This window comes from Sminthopsis crassicaudata, chromosome 6, assembly GCF_048593235.1.
Source record: "Sminthopsis crassicaudata isolate SCR6 chromosome 6, ASM4859323v1, whole genome shotgun sequence".
In the NCBI taxonomy this organism is placed as follows: Eukaryota; Metazoa; Chordata; class Mammalia; order Dasyuromorphia; family Dasyuridae; genus Sminthopsis; species Sminthopsis crassicaudata.
Genome location: NC_133622.1, coordinates 68,535,075 through 68,552,932, shown reverse-complemented (window position 1 = coordinate 68,552,932; position 17,858 = coordinate 68,535,075). Strand labels below are relative to the sequence as shown.

Below are 17,858 nucleotides of genomic sequence, written 5' to 3'. Positions count from 1 at the left end.
ATTTTGAATGGAATTTCTCTTTGTATCTCTTGCTGTTGGATTGTGTTGGTAATGTATAAAAATCCTGAGGATTTATGTGGATTTATTTTGTACCCTGCGACTTTGCTAAAATTCTGAATTATTTCTAATAGCTTTTTAGCAGAGTCTTTGGGGTTCTCTAAGTATACCATCATGTCATCTGCGAAAAGTGATAATTTGATTTCCTCATTTCCTACTCTAATTCCTTGAATCTCTTTCTTGGCTCTTATTGCCGAGGCTAGAGTTTCTAGTACTATATTGAATAGTAATGGTGATAGTGGGCAACCTTGTTTCACTCCTGATCTTACAGGGAAAGGTTCTAGTTTATCACCATTACATATGATGTTTACTGAAGGTTTTAAATATATGTTCCTTATTATTTTCAGGAATAGTCCATTTATTCCTATACTCTCAAGCGTTTTTAGTAGGAATGGATGTTGAATTTTATCAAATGCTTTTTCTGCATCTATTGAGATGATCATATGTTTTTTATTAATTTGATTATTAATATGGTCAATTATACTAATAGTTTTCCTAATATTAAACCAGCCCTGCATTCCTGGTATAAATCCCACTTGGTCATAGTGTATTATCCTGGGGATGATTTTCTGAAGTCTATTTCCTAATATCTTATTTAAGATTTTACCATCAATATTCATTAAGGAAATTGGTCTATAGTTTTCTTTCTCAGTTTTCGATCTACCTGGTTTAGGTATCAGTACCATGTCTGTGTCATAGAAGGAATTTGGTAGGACTCCTTCAATCCCTATTTTTTCAAATAGTTTACATAGCATTGGAGTTAGTTGTTCTTTAAATGTTTGGTAGAATTCACCTGTAAATCCATCTGGTCCTGGGGACTTTTTCTTAGGAAGTTGGTTAATAGCTTGGTCTATTTCTTTTTCTGAGATGGGACTATTTAGACTACTTACTTCTTCCTCTGTTAATCTGGGCAAGCTATATTTTTGAAGGTATTCTTCCATTTCATTTAAGTTATCGAATTTATCGGCATAAAGTTGAGCAAAGTAGCTCCTAACTATTGTTCTAATTTCCTCTTCATTAGTGGTGAGTTCACCCTTTTCATTTTCAAGACTATCAATTTGCTTTTTCTCTTTCCTTTTTTTAATCAGGTTTACTAAGAGTTTGTCTATTTTGTTGATTTTTTCATAAAACCAACTCTTAGTTTTATTAATTAATTCAATAGTTTTTTTACTTTCAATTTTATTAATCTCACCTTTTATTTTTTGAATTTCAAGTTTTGTGTTTGTCTGGGGGTTTTTAATTTGTTCCTTTTCTAGCAATTTGAGTTGTAAGCCCAATTCGTTGGCCCTCTCTTTCTCTATTTTATGCAAGTAGGCCTGTAGAGATATAAAACTTCCCCTTATTACTGCTTTGGCTGTATCCCACACATTTTGGTATGATGTCTCATTATTGTCATTTTCTTGGGTGAAGTTATTAATTATGTCTATGATTTGCTGTTTTACCCAATCATTCTTTAGTATAAGATTATTTAGTTTCCAATTATTTTTTGGTCTATTTTCCCCTGGTTTTTTATTAAATGTTATTTTGATTGCATTATGGTCTGAAAAGGATGCATTTACTATTTCTGCCTTACTGCATTTGATTTTGAGGTTTTTATGCCCTAGTATATGATCAATTTTTGTATAGGTTCCATGAACTGCTGAGAAGAAAGTATATTCCTTTCTGTCTCCATTTAGCTTTCGCCCAAAGATCTATCATATCAAACTTTTCTAGTATTCTATTTACCTCTTTGACTTCTTTCTTATTTATTTTGTGGTTTGATTTATCTAATTCTGAGAGTGCAAGGTTGAGATCTCCCGCTATTATAGTTTTGCTATCTATTTCCTCTTGCAGCTCTCTTAATTTCTCTTTTAAGAATTTAGATGCTGCACCACTTGGTGCATATATGTTTAATATTGATACTGCTTCATTATTGATGCTGCCCTTTAGCAGGATATAATGCCCTTCCTTATCTCTTTTAATTAGATCAATTTTTGTTTTTGCTTGATCTGAGATGAGGATGGCTACTCCTGCTTTTTTGGTTTTGCCTGAGACATAATAGATTCTGCTCCACCCTTTTACTTTTAGTTTGAATGTCTCACCCTGTTTCAGGTGTGTTTCCTGTAAACAACATATAGTAGGATTCTGACTTTTAATCCAGTCTGCTAACTGCTTCCTCTTTATGAGGGAGTTTACCCCATTAACATTTATAGTTAGAATGACTAATTCTATATTGCTTGCCATCCTATTAACCCCTGCTTATGCTTTTCCCCTTTCCTTCCCTTTTACCCTCCTATCCAGTATTAAATTGGTGAACACCACTTGCTTTTCACAGCCCTCCCTTTTTAGGATCCCTCCCCCACCTTAAAGCTCCTCCCCTTATTTTACCCCTTTTCCTCGAAATTACTGTATTCCCTTCCCCTTAGCTTACTCCTTCCCTTTCACTTTTCAATGAAGTGGAAGAAGTTTCACCATAAATCAAATATGTCTATTGATACACACTATGTTCATCTCCTTCCTTTCTTTCTCTCAGATATAATAGGTTACCTTTGCCTCTTCATGAGATGTAGTACCACCACTTTACACTTTTTTATGATATAATCTCCTTTCTACCTCTAGTTTCTAAGACAAATTGTACATATGTTCTTTACATATTTTTTTGACAAAAGTATAGTTCTCAAGATTTCTTTTTACCTTTTTAGAAATCTCTTGAGTTCTGTATTTGAAGATCAAACCTTTTATGTAAGTCTGGTTTTTCATAAAAAATAGATGGAATTCATTTATTTCGTTAAATGTCCATCTTCTTCCCTGGAAAATGATGCTCATTCTTGCTGGGTAAGTTATTCTTGGCTGCATACCAAGTTCCTTAGCCTTTTGGAATATCATGTTCCATGCCCTGCGTTCTTTTAATGTGGACGCTGCTAGATCCTGGGTTATCCTTATTGTGGATCCTCCATATCTGAATTGTTTTTTTCTAGCAGCTTCCAATATCTTTTCCTTTGTCTGATGGTTCTTGAACTTGGCCACTATATTTCTTGGCGTTTTGATTTTAGGGTCCCTTTCAGTAGGTGATCGATGAATTTTTTCAATGTCTATTTTACCCTCTGTTTCCAGAATGTCTGGGCAGTTCTCTTTGATAATTTCCTCGAAAATGGTGTCCAAGCTCTTTTTTTCCTCCCATTTTTCAGGGAGTCCGATTATTCTCAAATTGTCTCTCCTGGATCTGTTTTCCAGGTCTGTTGTTTTTCCATTAAGGTACTTGACATTCTTTTCAATTGTTTCATTTCTCTGGTTTTGCTTGACTCCCTCTTGGTTTCTCCTTGAGTCATTCATTTCTACTTGTTCCAGTCTAATTTTCAATGATGTATTTTCTTCACTCACTTTTTTTATATCTCTTTGTAATTGTCCAATTGAGTTTTTATCTTCTATGGAATTTTTTTCCATTTTATCCATTTTATTTTTTAGAGAGCTGATTTCTTTTTCCAGCTCACTAATCCTGTTTTCCTTGGAGTTGTTTACCTTTTCCAGCTCACTAATCCTGTTTTCCTTGGAGTTGTTTACTTTTTCCAGCTCACTAATCTTGTTTCTCAATGATTTGATTTCTTTATCCACTCTGTCTTTGAATGCATGGGATGACTTCTCCAGGCTCTCTTGCCAAGCTTCCCTTTCCTTTTCCCATTTCTCTTCCAGCTCTCTTGTGAGAGCCTTTTTGATTTCCTCCATGAGGTTCTTTTGTATTGAGGAGCAGCTTATATCCCTCCCAGGGGATACATCTGGGGACAGTCTGTTCCTAGTCTCCTCAGCATTTGAAGTCTGCTCCCTCTCCACACAGAAGCTGTCAATGGTTAGAGCCCTTTTGAATTTTTTATTCATTTTGTCAGAGCAGGAATCAAAGAAAACAAACTGACAAGAGAAACAATTGGTCTGTTTTGCGGGGGATAGGGCTGGATGGTATTAATCGGCTTCCTCTACAGACTGGGGTTAGGGCAGCAGAGAGCCACTAACAGAACAGCAATGACTGTACTGAGTCTGGGCTCTGAGGCTCTGAGAACGCACCGAGTCAGTCCAGGTGGGGGTTGGGGGTGGCCGGGCTCTGAGAGACGCTGGCTTTCTGGGGTTTAATCTTCACCTCTGGTGTTTACACCCTCTCCGCTGCTCCTGGCTTGCTGCCAAGACCGAGCATCCACACTGGGGCAAAAGCCCTTTCGCAGAAATGGCAGAGATCACACCCCTCCCCCTCCGGTCTGAGCTGTGTGAGCTGCCTGTCTTGCTCTGGCTGTCTGCCCTCAGTCTGTGCCCAGTCTGATTGACCCTCCCCCGAACAAACACAGACCTTTTCTGGCGACTCTCAAGGATGTCTTCTCTTGGTGATTATTTGTGGATTTCTTTCTGGGTCAAGCATTAACACTGAGGCTTGTCATGAAGTAAGTTCTGAGAGAAAACGAGGAGTTCAAGCAGCTGTCTGCCTCCACCCCGCCATCTTGACCGGAAGTCTACACATGTCTTTACTATCTATCCTTCCTAACTCTTTAATTAAATTCTGCTCCATAACTTGCCTTGCTATTACTTAACCTCCCTCCACCCAAGGATCCCTTATCTTCTCTCCCATCATTTGCTTCTCCAGCCACCCACCCCTTTCCCCTTATTTCTTTATAGATTTTGGAGGGTGCTATATCCTTCATGGTATATTATGTATGTTGCCTATTGAACCCATTCCCAATATAAGTTTTTAGAACTATGAACCCTCCTCCAATTTTCAATTTTCCAATTTTCAATCAGGCAATTTTCTGATGAACAAATCAAGCTAATTTATATTAAGCATATGAAGAAATGCTCTAAATCATTATTGATTAGAATAATGCAAATTAAAACAATCCTGAGATATCGTTTTACAATTATCAAGATTGGCTAAAATGATGGAAGGAGAAAATGACAAATGTTGGAAGGAATGTAGAAAAACTGGGACACTAATTCACTGTTGGTGGAACTATGAATTGATCCATCCATTTTGGAGAGCAGTCGATCTGGAATTAAGGCCAAGGAGTTATTAAACTGCCTATGTACTTTGACCCAGTAATATCACTACTAGATCTATTTCCAAAGATAATATTGGGATAAAGAAAAAGAACCTATATGTCTGAAAATATTACAGCAGCTCTCTTTGTAGCGGAAAAGAAGTAGAAATTGTGGGGATCCCTGTCAGTTGGGGAATGACTGAACAAGTTATGGTATGTGATTGTAATGGAATACTACTGTATCATAAGAAATGATGATTTAAAAAAAAAAAAAAAGATCCTCAGAAAAACCTGGATAAGCTTGCATGAAATAATGAAGAATGAGATGAGCAGAAGCAAGAGAACAGTGTATAGTAATGCAGCAAACGAACTGGATGTAATCATAGCAGTATTATTTTTTTTTGTTTGTTTATTTTTTTCTGAGGCTGGGGTTAAGTGACTTGCCCAGGGTCACACAGCTAGGAAGTGTCAAGTGTCTGAGACTAGATATGAACTCAGGTCCTCCTGAATTCAGGGCTGGTCCTCTATCCACTGCGCCACCTAGCTGCCCCAGCAGTATTGTTTTAAGGACAATTTTGAATGAAGAAATAATTTTGACTATCATAAACAATCCAATAATCTAGACAGGACAAAGAAAGAAAAATACTATCTGCATCCAGAGGAAAAAAAGTATGGACAGCATGTTTTTATAAAAATATATGCTTTCATATTCTCATTTCCTATTTAATCCTCTATTAAAAACATTTGAGCAAAATCTAATTGGCAAAATCATGACAGCAACTTTCTACACCCATAGTCCTCCACATCTCTCTTGATAGGAGGGCTGTGCTTCGGTTGCCCCCTATTTTCTGTGGAACCAGTTAGTTATTATATTTAATCTGGACTCAGCAGCAGCATTTTAATATTGCTTTTAAAAAATAAAATAGTAGCTTTTTATTTTTAAAATACATGCAAAGATAGCTTTCAACATTCACCCCCGTAAAACCTTGCATTTCAAAATTTTTCCCTCTTTTTCCCTCACTCCATTCATTAGAAAGCAAGTAATCCAATATATGTTAAATATGTGCAGTTTTTCCCACATATATTTCCACATTTATCATGCTGCACAATAAATCAGATCAAAAAGGGGGGAGAAATGAGAGAGGGGAAAAAAAGCAAGCAACAACAAAAAAAGGTGAGAAGACTATGTTGTGATCCACATTCAATCTCCATAGTCTTCTTTCAGGATGCAGAAAGTTCTGTCCATCACAAATCTGTTGGAATTGTCCTGAATCAACTCGTTGAAAAGAGCCACATCCATCAGAGTTGATCATTATATGAACTGTTGCTACTGTGTACAATGTTGTGGTTCTACTCACTTCACTCAGCATCAGTTCATGTAACTCTCTCCAGGCCTTCCTGAAATCATACTGCTGCTCATTTCTTATAGAACAATAATATTCCATAACATTCATGTACCATTAACTTATTCGGCCATTCTCCAATTAGTGGGCATCCATTCAATTTCCAGTTCTTTACCATTACAAAAAAGGCTGCTGCAAACTTAATTTTCTTCTTCTTTTTTTTTTAATTTATTTTTTATTTTTTATTATTGTAGTCATTGTTTTTATAGAACTGAGGCTTAAAAAGATCATGAGAAAATTAAGAGTTTAAGTTAGATTGTCTGAAATGTTTGAAGGAGGGATTAAGAGGTATATGCTGGATGGAGAAACTGGAGGCAAGGAGATCCCCTAGTAGGAGATTAGTGGAAAAGAAGGGAATAAATATTTATATTGTACCTTTTATGTGCTATATGCTTTCCAAATATTATGTCATTTGTTCCTTATTACAACTCAAAGAAGGTAGGTATTCTTATTTCTATTTTAAAGTTCAGAAAACTGAGGCATATTTGCCCAGGGTTACACAATTAATAAGTGTCTGAGGCTGGGTTTTAACACCAAGATATAATTCTGAGGCTATCAGAGGATGCTAATCCTCATTGACATTAATGAAGATGTTGGCGAAGAAATATAATTTTTCTGGTGAAGATTTTGACTTTGGGATAGTTTCAGGTGTCATAGGGACACAAGTAGAGATGCATTCTAAGGAGTTAGAAATATGGTACAAAGATGAGAAGTCAGGGGCAGACATAAATAGCAAGATTATTTACATACGCATAAGTTGTGATCAAAATCCTGAGAATGAAGGGAGATCCAAGAGAGTATGAGTATAGGTTGAGAAGAGTAAATATGTTAAACTTGAAAAAATACCCAAAGTTAAAGGTGAAAGCAATCCGCGAGAAAGGAGGGAGAATCAGGAGAACCAGTGTTACTGAACCTGAAGGGTGAAGGATGTTTCAAAAGTCAGAAGTATGGTTAGCCATCTCAGATGTGATTGAAGTCTAGAAACAAAAGAGCTAAGAATAAAGGTGACTTTGAGTGCGTTTCAGTAGAATGATGGAATTGGGTTATAGGCAGTAAAGGAGTGGTGAAGAAAGTATAAGAACAAAGATGCAGAATCTAATTCCATTGTTAAATATGACGCTGAGAATATAATTTGGATGTTTCATTGTATTTATTGTTGTTCAGTGAAAGGACAAGAGGATAAATCTCCACTTTTTTTTTTCTTTTCAGGATATGATGTGACAACTTATAAAAACCAGATTTTGAAGGTTCAGGAAAGACTGTTATTTTTACAAGAAGAAAATAAAAAAAGGTCTCTGGAGTTGTCGAATGCCTTGAATCAGATCAGATGTACCACTTCAGAAAGAACAGTTTCTGCCACAGAACTTGAAGGTTTGTTCCAGAAAAATTACTTTTTTTTTCCTCCTCTCTCTTTGCAGAATATTGATTTTCAAACTCAGTCTTCTTTCATCTGCATGAATATCAGGCTGGATCATTTCAATGTTAGTGGGGAGACAGAATTTAGGGAAGTGGTTGCTCCTTCCTGGCTGGATGGCACTGTTAACTTCTCTCTGTCACATCCAGCAGGGCTTTGGATTACATGGTAATGTTGAGATCAGGACTTTTCAAGGCACATCTGAGACTCACTGTTGTCCTATGTGAACCCAAGTGAACTTCCAGATCACATAGTACCCCATCTGTTCTTTTTGGAGGCATGTTTACATCGCCCCATTCTGCCTCTTCCAGCATTTTCCTAATATCCTTACCCAATGTGCATTTTGACACAAAGCAGGAAGGAGCAACTTTATTTACTACTCATGTGCATTAAATCTTACACTGTATTTTAAAGGCAGTTTCCTCATCTCAGAGCTTCCAACTGCACTTTGTCTCTTTGAGATAGGTATAACTAATCCACGTTATTTCTTTCTCTCCTTTCTTCCTCACAACCTATCTTTGTTTTCAGATAACCAGTCCTTTTTTCTGTTTCTTTTTTTAAATTCAGTTTTACTCTCCCTCTCATCTCCCCCTTCCCCAACCACTGAAATGACTTGAAAAATAATCCATTCCAAATATGTATAGTCGTACAAAATAAATTCCCACATTAGCCATGACCAAGAATAAATGAGTAAAAAATAAAGGGAAAGGAGGAGAGAGAGGAAAGGGGGGAAAATACCTGAGAGAGGAAAAAAAGATGAGAAGAAAGTAAAAGAAAAGAAAATATTCTTCAATTTTACTCTGTAGAAACAACAACAAAACATCTTGACTCCTAAAGTGCATATACTATATGGAGGAGACAATGTGTAATATACTAATAATAAATAAAAAAAAAATTATGTAGAATTTTAAGATTTGCCAAATGCTTTTATATATATTCTCTCATTTGATCCAACAACCCTAGACTATAGATGCTATTATTATCCCCAGTTTATAGATGAGCAAACTTTGACACAGACAGGATTACACAACTAATAAGTATTTGAGGGGAGAGAATTTGAACTGAGGAATCCTTATTTCTACCTTGTCTATACAGAACACATACACCCCCACACCCACCCACCCATACACAATGAAAAAATATGTGTGGGTGTATGTATGTACACATATGTTCCCATGTTTGTAGATATATACATTTGAACATATATATATGTTCAAATGTGTATATATATATGTTTGATACAACATAAATATGAGGGTTTTTGCTTACAACATTCTTGTAATTATTAGGGAGGGTACCAGGCATTTGGGGCAGGAAAAGCTTCATGTAGAAAGTGGTACGTGAACTGACTCATGAAGGAAGTGAAATCAAGAGGAATACAGTCATGGGGAAGTACCTATACATGGAAGTGAACTTTGGAGTGCAGTGGGGCAGTTTGGCTGGCTTAGAGAGGGTAGGAAAGGGAGTCTGGAAAAATCCACACTAAGGAGTTGACATTTTATATTTTATCTTAGAAGTAATGGGGAGCTATGTGAGTTGATTGAGTTGGAATGACATGGTTAAATCTGTGATTAAGGAAAGCCAATGGAAGATGGATTATAGTAGAAAGATGAAGCAGGGAGAACATTTTAGAGGCTTTTGCAATAATCTGGGTAAAAGGTAATAACCCCTGAAGAAAATAGTGGGCCTTCTGAGTATAGTGCCATGATACCTAGCAGAGTTATGTAAGTGAAGAAAAGGGGATATAAAGGAGAAATGCGTGGAGAGGAGGTGAGGGTAATGCTAAGATGAGAAACCTGGGATCTAGGAAGAATGATGGTGTCCTAGTAAAATAGAGGTTTGTTGGAAGACTGTTTTGGGGAAGACAGGATGCTTTTGGAGGATATGTGGAGCCTAGAGTTGGGTTTATTGGTGCCCATCTAGAATTCTCACTATTTGAGAGGCTAAGGCTGGCATCCTGAGCTCAGAAATTTAGAGTGATATTGGGTAACATAGATCAAAACTAAGTTGGGCATTAACACAGTGAGCCCTGAGGAGCGGAGAGTTGTCTAAGGAGGAGCAAACTTGTCCATAATGGAAATACAGCAGGTCACACTCCACTGTAAATCAGTAGTGGAACCAGACTATCGGAATAGTTCCTTAATCCTGGATAAGATAGGCAGAAGGAAGGGAAGGGAGGGAGAGAAAGAAGGAGAGAAGAAAGGCTGGTCCTTATACATAGTGATTTGGTGCTGAAGCTTAGGAAGGAGATTTCTGAGTCATCGGAATAGAGATGGTGATTAAATCCATTGAAGCTGATAAGGTCAGCAAGAAAGAAAAAGATGGCTGTGGATGATATTAGAGTCAAAAAGACTGAGAAAAAGTGGTCAGACAAATAGCAGACCCAGAAGAGAATAATTTTGCAAAAAATCTACAAAGATGAAATTACCCAGGAGATGAGAGAGTGACCAACACTACAGAGTGCAGCAGAGACTTGAAAGGATTAGAAGTAAGAAAAGACTATGAGCTTGATGGGAAGAGTGGAAGGAAGGTGGAAAGAAAGGAAGGAAAGAATATGAATATTTGGGGAGTGAGTAATTTCAAATTTCAATGATTTCAAAGTGCCTGGCACAGATAACTTTTTCTAGTAGTTTGACTGAGGAACAAAATGATTGCTTTGCTAAAGTGAAAATTCCAGAAAGGTAGATAATGAATGAAAGAAGGAAGAACATATATTAATATTAAACATAATACCACATGCCAAACCAAACTCTGGAGATATAGATCAAAAGATTCCCTTTCCCCTCAAAAACCTTTTATTTAATAGAGGGAAATAAAATGGTAGACATGGAGGAATAAGTTTTAGAGCTAATGGCTGGAACTTCTGGATCAAAAGTTAAACTGATTAAGCTTCAGAACTAGAAAAGAGATTTGGGGGAGTGGAGGAAGAGAAAATAGTGGGCCTTCTGAGTACAGTGCCGTGATACCTAGTAAAGAAAAAACTAGGGAATCATTCATCAGAGCAGGGCTTCCAAATTGTTAGTATGAAAAAGTTAAGTCTTCCAGGTCTTGGTTTGTAGATTGGACTTCAACTGGTGAGAAAATGGCCCAACAGTGAAATTTGACTATTTAACTTCTTAAGGGGGGGGGGGGTAGTAAGGTGATATTAGTTGGGAAAGGTAGACTGGAGCCAGATTGTGAAGAATCTTCAATGCTGAACAGGCCTGTTCCTGTGACGGAGCTGTCCATTACTCTGCAGCTCCCATCCTCTTTAGGGCAAAACCATAACTTTGTATTTTATAATTATTAATAGTAAGAATAATAATTAGCATTTATATAATGATTTAAGATTTGCAAAATGCTATTTCATTTAATACAAAAATTAAATCCTATTTTATTATAGAGATAAAGCGTCATTTAAAGAGTCTTTTGAGCAGGAGCTTGCATAGTTACATCTGTGTCTTAGGAAGACTATTTTAGCAGAAGACTGGAAGAGAGAAAGTGGACTTAGGGAGACCTGTAAGGAGAATATTGTGATAGTTCTTATGAGAGGTGATAGGAGCCTGAATTTGGAGAGGAGAGGAGGGGGTGGATGCGAGAGAGGAAGTAGAGGAAGGCAGAATGTAGGATGTCTCTGGGATTGTCAAGCTGAGCATTTGGGGAAGTGGTGGTGGTCTTGATGCCAAATAGGAAAGTTTGGAGGCAACTGTTGGGCATAGAGAGGAAGAGAATGAGCTCTGTTTTGGACGTGTGGAGTTTGAAATACCTGCAGGTGGTCTCCATCTCGGATAAGTCTGGATATGCAGATTTAGGAGTCATCTATATACAGAAGATAATCAAACCTTTTGCAGTTAAAGGGATTATAGAGAAAAGAGGGTATGGAGAAAGTAAAGAGTCTAATACTGAACCAACAAAAAGAAAATTTTATTGGGTAACTGAAAAATATTACTGTTTTCTTCAATGTCAAAAATTTAATGAAGTAACATTAACCAGATTGAATTGATGGAAAAAAAGGAAGGAAGCATTTATTAAGTATCTACTGTATTCAATGGAGTGTGCAGAAAGAACCAGTACATCTGATAGGAGGGTTGCTGAGCCCTTTTCAGGGCTGCTCATTCAGCTTTGGTGTCCCAGGTCTCACCTGTGGCTCCAAGAATATGCCCAGTGTCCACAACTCAGTAAATCCATCTTGGCAGAAGGGCTAAACCAGGTTAAAGGTAACTGACAAACCACAAACCTGCCAGTGAGTTAGGGGAAAGTTTACCCCAAGCATGTAGAGACCCCAGCAGAATGGCAGAAGAGAATAATCTGTTCAGTAAAAATGGCTAAAGCAGACGCTATGGAGAGCTTAAGAGCTTGGTCTTTAATGCCTATAATTCTGGTGCATTTGGAAGTTTATTGGCAAATTAACAGAATTAAAGACAATCAATCAGATTATTCTGCAATGAAAATCTCTAGGAACTATTTACTCATTTGAATAAAAAAATAGATAAGAATTCATCTTTGTCTCCACAACAGGTAATTTGTGGAATTAGGATTGACTTTAATAGAGGTAGGTGAATGACTCAAAAGGAAGAAGGTAGGTGTAACTTTTAAATTGGCAAACTGAGATAAGAAATAAGTTAAAAAGAACTAAAATAAGAAAGGGAATTTCCTGGCAAGGATTTATGATTTCAGTTTCTTTGTGATCTTTTGTTACTATAAATCTTGCCATCCCAGTGCAAATATTTGTAAAAGCTAGTGAAAGTGCAAGCCCAAGGGACATTATAATAAGATTACTAAATTAATAATCCCATACAGAAAGTACCAAAAGAAGAAAGGGACAGAGATCATGATTGTTAGTCCAGGAAATAAGACAGGACATTTGAGCTAGGTAGGTGTTGGGGGGCAGAAATATACAGCTGGAGTCAGTAAACAAAGGTTGCTAATTGATCCTAGGAAAAGCTAGAATGTTACAGATGGGAGTTAGCTTTGGAAGTTGAACTGGTGAAACTGTTATCATAAGAGTTTGTAATGATGTCATTTGTCCTTCATTTTATTGGATTTTGTTGTTTTTTGTTAAGGTAATCAGGATTAAGTGACATGCACAAGGTCATACAGCTAGTAACAAGTGTCTTAGGCTGGATGTGAATTCAGGCCCTCCTCACTCCTGGGCTGTTACTCTAACCACCTCACCACTTAGCTGCTTCTCATGTCCCATTTATTTATTTATGGGATTGTTCTTTTTTCAAAAATTTTCAAAATACATGTAAAGATAGTTTTCAGCATTCACCCCTGTAAAATCTTGTGTTTCAAAGTTTTCTCCTTCCCTCCCTCTTACCCGCTCCCCCAAATAGCAAGTAATCCAGTACAGGTTAAACATATGCAATTCTTCTGACCATTTCCACATTTATTATGCTGCACAAGAAAAATCAGATCAGAAAGGAAAACAAAAATGAGAAGAAACAAGCAAGAAAGCAACAACAAAAAAAGATGAAAACACTATGTTGTAATCCACATTTAGTCCCCATAGTCTGTTGAAACTGGCCTGAATCACTTCATTGTTGAAAAGAGTCACATCCATAAGAGTTGATCATTACAATCAATACCAAGATTTATCTTGTATTCTACTAGAGAAAGCTATGTGAAATGTGGATAGAGTGCTGGCCTTGGAAGCAGGAGGAGCTGATTCAAATGCAGCCCTGGACTGGTAGTAGCCGTTACTCCAGACATGTAACTTTTGTCTTCCTCATTTTATCTGAAGGATAAAATAAGGTCAATTAATAGCAGTTACCTTCCAGGATTCTTCTAAGGATAAAATGGGACAAATTTGTAAGCTATAAGTATTATTATTGTTGTTGTTACTACTACTACTATTATTTCAGCAAACATCTATTTATTATCCTTTCTTTTTAAAGTATCCCTTGTTGGGGATGAGATGATGGGAGGACTTCAATGAATGTATGTCCTCACAAATACAGATATGGATATTCTTTCTGTGGATCCAGAATCCAGGCCACCTCTACTGCCTTGTTTTGTACTATTCTTGCCTATATTGCTCTTATTGAATGTCTACCCACAGTACAGAAGGACTTCCTTTAATTTTTTTTTTTTAAAGTTCATTGGTGTCAGTACAGGAGTTGTAAAGATTAAGGAAATAAGACATGGCCCTGCCAAGTACTCAGTTGAATGGTTCTAGAGTTCAGAGTTAGGTAAGGTATGATGACAGGTACACAAATGGTTGTAATACAAAATGATTTTTTTTTTTTAATGAGATCTACATAAGAGACATGTAAACATTGTACTAGATTAAACCTGAAAAGAATGAACATTGTTACTGGACTAAAGTTGGGAGTAGAATTGACTGTGCTCCAGGAAAATGTAAATTCTTTGAGGGTAGGAAATGTTTTCCACTTTTGTCTTCATATTTTCTTCTAAGACCTAGCTCAGGGTCCTAATTGAAGCTTAATACATGCTTTTGGGGTGACTAAATTGTCAGTTTTCTTAAGCCATCAAAAATAATTTTGAATTAACATTAGAGGGAATTGTTTAGGGAAAAGTCATGCAGAAGGTGGTATGTGAATGGAGTGTGGATTTTGTTGTATTGTAAGAAAAAAAAAAAAAATTGTTCAGTCAAGCATTTATGCCCAGTGTGCCAGATATATTGTTAGGTGCTACCAACATAAAGAACAACAGTGCCTGTCCTTAAGGAGCAGACTACAAAGACATTTAAGTACATACAGAATAAATAGAAAGTTCAAAAACAAATAAAAGAAATATAGAGGTATCAATGATGAGGGGGAAGTGGATCAGGAAAAGCATCATGTAGGAGGAAGTCCTTAGATACATCCATACTAAAGGAAAAGGGATTCTAGGAAAAAGAGATGAAAAGGGTGTGCATTGTAAACAGGAAGTGGAGCCAGTGCAAAGATACAAATAGAGGAGATGGCAAGGCACACACAAGGAACAAAGTTTGCCTGAATCATGGAGAGGGGAAGGGGAAGTAATGTCCAATGAGGCTGGAAAGGTTGGTTAGAACGTGATAGGTAGTAAAAGGCTTTCAAAGCCAAACTGAGTTATTGATACAATAGAGAGCCACTGGAGTTTATTTATTAGAATAGTTACATATGGTCAGAATGGAAAATAAGAATTTCAAAAAGCTTAGGAATGATTATTTCTTTTTTTTTTTATTCATTTTTCCAAATTATCCCCTCCCTCCCTCCACTCCCTCCCCCCGATGGCAGGCAATCCCATACATTTTACATGTGTTACAATATAACCTAGATACAATATATGTGTGTAAATACCATTTTCTTGTTGCACATTAATTATTAGCTTCCGAAGGTATAAGTAACCTGGGTAGATAGACAGTAGTGCTAACAATTTACATTCGCTTCCCAGTGTTCCTTTTCTGGGTGTAGTTATTTCTGTCCATCATTGATCAACAGGAAGTGAGTTGGATCTTCTTTATGTTGAAGATTTCCACAGGAATGATTATTTCTATGAACTGTTGTTTAAAAAAAAAGCAAAACCTGGAAAATAGAATATATATAGTGACTACAAACAGAAAGTGAAATTGAATACTGTGTGATTATAATGACCAAACCTCCCTGGAGAGGAAATGAAAAAAAAAATTCAACTTTATTTTGAAAAAAAAAGTTTGGCTCAGAATTTAATAAACATATTCTTATAAAAATTGAAAAATGTTATGCATATGAAATCATAAATATTTTATCCTTGCATTTTGAAAAATCACATAACAAACTTTTTAAAAAATTCCTTCTTTGTCTTTTAAAAAGCTTCAGTGACAACTTTCTTTTTCTTTCTTCTCAGTATCATTATCTCTTATTTATCCTTTTCATTTCCTGTTCTTGGTTTAAAAATAACATCTACCTTTGTGACAGATAATTAGAATCAAGAACAAGTGGCCACACTGGCCAGGTCCAAACATGCATATCTCATTTTGCATCTTCCATGAGTCATCTCTGTCAGGAGATTGGATCGTTTGCTTCATTTATCACTAGCCTTCTGGATGCTTGGTGTGTCATTGCCTGTATTGTTCTTATGTTTGGACACCTTTTCTGTACCTCTCTTTATTCTTTCCAGGAATGGGGAAATAAAGCGCTTGTGGAATTTTTCATAGGCTATCAGCTTTGGTTGGTCTGTGGGTTAGATATTTGTATTTTTTCCCCTTTCTTTTTTAAATGCTCTATTCTAAGAGAAGTAATAGAAGGCTAAAGTATATGTTCATAAATGAAGATAATGTAAAAGCAAAAGATATAAATAACTTTGAAATATATAACTGTAAAAAAAGCAAAAAAAATATAAAAAAGGCATGCTACTTTATTTGCCTTGTGTATTTTTTTTCCCTTTATATACCATTTGATACTACATTTTCTAATTCTTTAGTGGGCAGCAGGAGTTAGTCTAGTCACTGATATTATATTGCACCTGAACAGCAGTCTTGTTATCTATGTAGAAAACACCTACACATCAAAAAATTTAGATGAAAACATTCACTTTTATTCCTGAAATTGGGAAGCTTAGAAGACACACAGATAAGATAGCTTTAGTGTTTTACTCTAGGAATAAAGGCTTGAATTACAGTGTATCAAAGAGATGACAATTCCATTTTTAAATTATCTCATTTCATGTGAGAATATTCTTCAGCATTTTTAAAACCCACTAAAATGGTAGGAAATATTTATAGATGTCTCTCATTTAGTGCCTGAGTTTGTGGCTTATTGGGACCCTTGGCTGATTCTTTTAACATTTCTTTTCTCGGCTCTTTAAACATTTTGATCTCACTAATGTACCAAGCTGACTCTGTGATGTGGGGAAAGGATAAAGGTGAAATAAAATCTGTCAACTTTGCTTCATGTGAACAGCTTTAAAAACAACTAGGTGAAGGAGGACATTAAACCTCATGGTTAAAATGAGTTTTTCTGATTAGTTGTGGATTTCATTTTATCTGTTATTCCTTCCTGCTCTAATGACCAGAAATTAAAAAAAAAACAATAATTGATATTTGTTAAATTAATGTTTATCCATATTGAAATGTGATCCCTACTCTTATCATCTTCTCAGTCCCCAGAAGAATATTTCTTAGGTGTTTATTGTAACTGCCAACAGGAAGAAAATCATTCCAATCCTCCATGGCTTGATTTTTCATGGGAACAATCTTCAAACCTTTTTCAATTTTTAACTATAATTAAAAAAAGATAATTTACAAGAAGGGAATCAAAACAAGAAGAATCATAAGTAAGCACAATTTTCACTAAAGACAGCTATTTTAATGGGAAATAATGAGATTCAGAGGTGTTGAGAAATAGGGAGTAAAAAAAAAAAAGAAAGAAAGAATTTGTACTAGGAATGACCAGATTATTCAAGGAATAAAGAAATGAAAAGAGTCTATTCTGGAGTTAAATGTTTGAATCCAAACTCTATTTAATCTGTGTGACTCTGGGTTAATTATTCTTTGGGCATTGATTTCCTTAGTTGGATTAGATGTCCTTCCAGGTTTACATGTGTGATACTAGGTGCGCTGAAATGGATACATTTTAAGTCCAATTTTTTTTTAATTTAATTTTGTTTTTTTAATAATTTTTATAATTATAACATTTTTTGATAGTACATATGCATAGGTAATTTTTTTTTTTAACAACATTATCCCTTGTACTCCCTTCTGTTCCGAGTTTTTCTCCTCCTTCCCTCTACTCCCTCCCCTAGATGGCAGGCATTCCCATACATATTAAATATCTTATAGTATATCCTTGATACAATATATATGTGCAGAACCGAATTTTGTTCTTGTTGTTGCAAAGGAAGGATTGTATTCGCAAGGTAAAAATAATCTGGGAAGAGAAACAAAACAAAACAACAACAACAACAACAACAAAAAATGCTCACAGTTTACACTCATTTCCCAGTGTTCCTTTTCTGGGTGTAGCTGATTCTGTCCATCATTGATCAATTAGAACTGAATTGGATCTTCTCTATGTTGAAGATTTCCACTTCCATCAGAATACATCC

General features: G+C 36.0%; 1 protein-coding gene across 1 annotated transcript in view; it reads left to right on the top strand.

Annotated features, from left to right (window-relative positions):
• MGAT4D (MGAT4 family member D) overlaps window positions 1-17,858 on the top strand; it is a 132,948-nt gene that overhangs the window by 42,488 nt on the left and 72,602 nt on the right. The window contains exon 2 of the mRNA XM_074276700.1: window positions 7,664-7,825. Coding sequence (XP_074132801.1) covers window positions 7,664-7,825 — 162 coding nt within the window. The remainder of the gene's footprint in view (window positions 1-7,663; window positions 7,826-17,858) is intronic.